General features: G+C 43.3%; 1 protein-coding gene across 1 annotated transcript; it reads right to left on the bottom strand.

Moving 5' to 3' along the window:
- Nucleotides 1–2,731: 2,731 nt before the first annotated feature.
- On the bottom strand, nucleotides 2,732–3,524 carry LOC147447807 (uncharacterized). Its single transcript, XM_086524410.1, has 2 exons — nucleotides 3,087–3,524; nucleotides 2,732–2,981 (listed from the first exon to the last, which is right to left on the bottom strand). Exons 1-2 carry the CDS (start codon nucleotides 3,463–3,465, stop codon nucleotides 2,962–2,964), a joined length of 399 nt encoding a protein of 132 aa, XP_086380536.1. The 5' UTR covers nucleotides 3,466–3,524; the 3' UTR covers nucleotides 2,732–2,961.
- Between the last annotated feature and the right edge of the window lie 1,038 nt (nucleotides 3,525–4,562).

Raw genomic sequence — 4,562 nt, 5'->3', positions numbered from 1 at the left:
TTGCCTGCTTGGAATTTTCTACACATGTGAAGGTGGTGGAGGTTTGATTCAAGAGAATATGCTTCATATATATAGTCATAGATATGTTTGTGGGATGGTCCTCACAAATGACACATGGGGGATGGGGAATCATGGTATTTCACCATGCTTATGCAGTCAGACAAATTCTTTTGCAAGCTTATGGCAAAACCACGAGGATGCGTAGCTTTTTCCATGTTAAAGAGATATCACAAATGGGTTGTTTGACACCTTGTCACTACTGCCTTATAGATGGATTCACAATTCTCGGCACCAAGACTTTGCCCTCATGGATTCATAGATAAAAATATATAGAATGGGTCACATGATATGCCTACTTTGGAATTTGCTACACATGTGAATGTGGTGGAGGTTTGATTCAAGAGAATATGCTTCAAATATAGAGTCCTAGGTGTGGGGAATCATGGTATTATCATTGATGGCATAGTGTCTTAGTCACATTCATATAAACAAGTGCTCCACCTCTCCTAGAGGAAGAGGAATCAAGACTTGCGATCAGAATTATGCCAATGCTATATATAGGAGACATGTACCATACCCAACGAGTTGCAACCATCGAGGATGCCCTACTACATCAACTAGCGTATGACAAACTCAATGGTATTTATGCAAAGACTAGGATTCATGGATACGTATGTCTCATAACCTACCAAAGTGACCATTAGTTAGCTTAGACACCAATTGCAACTTCATCAAGAGGAGATAGAAAGTGAGAAAACTATGTTTGGAAATGTAGAGCATTCAATGCTATCTAAGAGAGAATGCACTCAAATAAGACCCACCATAATAGCCTATTGAGTGGATGTTGGGGTGTCGCCATGTTCAACACCCACCAATTCTTAAAAATCACTAAGGGATCATTTGTCTTATTCTCCACGCTTTTGGCAAGGACATACATAGACCGAAGGAAGAGGGAGGATTCCCCTCAATCTCTTTTACCTTCATCATTGATGTATAACTTCATATTAGTATTCATGGTCTCTCTCTCTCTCTCTCTCTCTCTCTCTCTCTCTCTCTCTCTCTCTCTCTCTCTCTCTACTTCCATCCATTTTTCTTGGAAGGGGTTTGCCTTTTTTATTGAAGGTTGTAAATTTTCAATCTCTCTCTCTCACAACCAAAACATGTGGTTTTGGGGGAAAGTTGCCATAGATTAGTGGAGAAGATTCTTGTTAGCTATCTAAAGAGGTTCCAAAACACTAATAAATTCTTTATCCACCCTTAATGATCAAAGGGATTGGCTTATGCTTATGAACGGAGGACCCCTCCTCACTTCTCTAGTGCCAATTGTAACACAACCCCCTCTCTTTCCTATGTCTTGTCTCTCCTCCACCACCCGCGCCTTCCTCTCGTTTCTTCATCTAGGGAGTCTCTTCGACTTTGAAGCGCAGAGCTCTTAATCTAAAGCACCTCATTGTGGCAGATGGTTCTAGGTGGGGCGAATTAGAGAGGAAGGATTTCTTGCTATGGAGTATCCTTGCTTGGCTTAATTTCACACAAGAAGCCAAGGAACTATACCTATAGGAAAAACAGGGTTTAGTGTATTTTAAACTTACAAAATGCTGGCTAAAGTCGAGCTCGTGTTGAAGACGACCGGTTTTGGGGAGCCATGGTTAATAAGCTGGCTTTTCAAAAAGCAGCGAGGACGTGATTTCGAGCACTGCTGATCTTTTCCATTCTTCAGGAGCTGTGGGATTTAGGTCCAGAGACGGATATGCTCGCAAGGCGGGGCTTGCTCCTGCTGGAGCTCGACGAGGATGGAAAGGAGATCTCAACCCTCGCATTCTCCAATTCATGTCCTCTGCACCTCGGTATCCTAAGGCAGACAGACCCAGTCTTGAGAATCAGCGCAAACGGAAATCGAACCCGAATGCCTCCAAAGGTTGGTATGACCGCAGTGCGAAGGTCCAACAAGCTGAAAAATACAGACAGGGCGCTTGTGTCAACCGTGGAGCCATGATTCATGATAGTCTTGCACGGAACGGCCACGCTCGCAGGGCACAAAATGGTCAAAACAAGCAGACGAATAGATGGAAGCTTTTTTGAGTTGGTACTCGAATGGAAACCGCGATCGGTGGAATGGGTATGATACATCCAATTCTGTAATTCGTATGAGGCCCTAGAGATACATCCAATTCTGTAATTCGTATGGTTGCCATTAGACCAAATTGCCATCCAATTCCTCACCTTGTGTGCACATGAAAGGGATAGACATTGTAACATGTATATATGCAGCGAGATCTGTACTTTTAAATATGATTTATGACATTTACTCAAGAGGAACCAACAAGGTGAATTAACCAGTTTATATGTACATCGGTTGAAACCGTTCGTAATAGTTCATACATTCAATTTTGATCCACTGTTCAGATTTAAGGGAATTCTTCAGTAAAAGTAAGGGTACCCGCCAATTTGAAGGCAACATAATATACCAGGCATTCTTCAGGCAAAAACAAAAACAAAAACTAGATGATACCTCAGAAGTAGAAATGTCCAACCTCATCTTGAGCATGATTGATCAAGATGAGGTTATGGGCAAGCAAGGGCAATGTCCAGGCTTAAAACAAAAATTGCTTATTACCAGTAAATTGTCTGCATGTTGCTGCTTCCCACCAACAAGAACCTCAAAACGCTTTATAAAGAGCAATACTTGCGCGCGGAGAGAGAGAGAGAGAGAGAGAGAGAGAGAGAGAGAGAGATCAAAGGTGATTTGCCTTTCAAGTGGCCTGACTAGCAGGCAAAAGTCAATTTATTTCCAGCTACATCTCGCATAGACTTGTTCAGATATCGATCGGTATCTGACAATCTCGACTGGTATGTACATGTTTTATGTATGCTTATTAAAAACTGAAGTGGAAAACTTTGGTGCCTAGTTTACTTGGCAGTTCTCATCAGCTCACCACCAACTTGGCAGTTCTCATCAGCTCACCACCAAAGCCAGGTCTCTGCATTGAGGCAAAAGAAAATCATATTAGTAGGGCAAAAAATGACATGCAATAGTGGATCAAAGAAAGACACAAATACTAATAGCTAATTCTAACAAGTTGTACCTGCATCTCGAGTTCTGCACTCTCGAGGACGCAGATCGCATTGTTGAAGAAGACGAGATGCCATTCTGGTCGTGCGCTCCTGCTGGCTTTCGTAGGGTGACTCACGGCACGAGTCGGGATACATGTGGCGGCCCCGGCCACCATAAACCTGTTGTAGAGCACGGCATCGATCCTCGGAGGAGATGCGCTGCAAATTCTGGCAGCATCGCTGGCTGGGTTGACTGGTGCGTTCACGTAGCTGCCCACCGCGCTGCTCCATGAAGTCGTCACAAGCCTGGAGGCGCATACGCCACTCGCTTTCGCGACTGTCGGCAGCAGTACGGCTTACTGCCAGTAGGGCCAGCAGCGCCAAAACCACGATCATCATTTTGTAGGCCATGCTTGGCTTAGGCTAGTACAAGCTGGAGAGTGCGGGCTGAGAGAAATGGTGGCAGGAGGTGCGGTATTTATAGAATCGACAAGGAGTAGTGCGCAATTGGCATGCATGCGTGCAGCGGGCCGCCGATTGGCCCTGCGTCGTCGAGTTTCTGCGTGGGCATAAACCTTCTAAACCACGTCTGCAGTCTCCTAAATTTAGAATCGGTGAGCACTGAGCAGAGGAATATTCATAACATGGATCATGGTCATAACTAGTCTTGCTTGGTGTGCCTTGCTATACAACATCTATAGAGTATAATAGGACATATACAAATTGACATTTAGAATCTAGCACTGAAAAGAACAAGAGCATTAATAATTTGGCAGCGACGGCAGTGCATATACATTTAAAGAATGGTATAATGTTTATAGGAGGAGAGATAGTTAAGTGCATCAATTATTAGTGATACACCATATGCATTCACTACTTGTGTATTCACTATTGTAATACATCACATGCATTGGCTAGCAACCATATGCAAAGAGTTGTGTGTGTAACTAACATATATAGATGTTGATCGACATCGAGTGTATAGTTTTGAATACGAGAATGAGGTGCTCTACTGACCTGCAATGTTGTAGTGTTGCTTTTCAATTGTCCAATCTACAAGCCGATATTTGAGTCAAGCTACAAAAAAGTAATGTGAATAGTTAAACATATTGTCTTGCAATGAAACGTCACGGACTGAAAGTGCAAAGTATATAGTGCACCCCATACAGAGGTGCCATACAAAAGTATGGTGGAGAGCTGGCATTGTGGTCTCTCTAGAAGACTATAAGAAACGGAAGCCATGTCCTACCCCGTAGCGTTTATCATGTGTTGCGTCTAGAAAACGCACGCGCATGGGGAATTGGATGCAAATAACGGACCTTACAGTGTTGTCGAGCTAGGATTGCGCTTGTGCATTTGGAACATGCAGTGTTGTGAATACATGTGTCCTCCCTGCCATACACAAAACACGCAGATGTAAATTTATGTTTTATGTTCTCTGATTAGTATTACCTTCTCTTTCTCTCTCTCTCTCTCTCTCTCTCTCTCTCTCTCTCTCTCTCTCTCGT

The sequence above is a fragment of the Adiantum capillus-veneris genome, chromosome 11, assembly GCF_014529385.1.
Source record: "Adiantum capillus-veneris isolate H3 chromosome 11, ASM1452938v2, whole genome shotgun sequence".
NCBI lineage: Eukaryota > Viridiplantae > Streptophyta > Polypodiopsida > Polypodiales > Pteridaceae > Adiantum > Adiantum capillus-veneris.
This window is presented reverse-complemented; position numbering and strand designations above follow the sequence as displayed.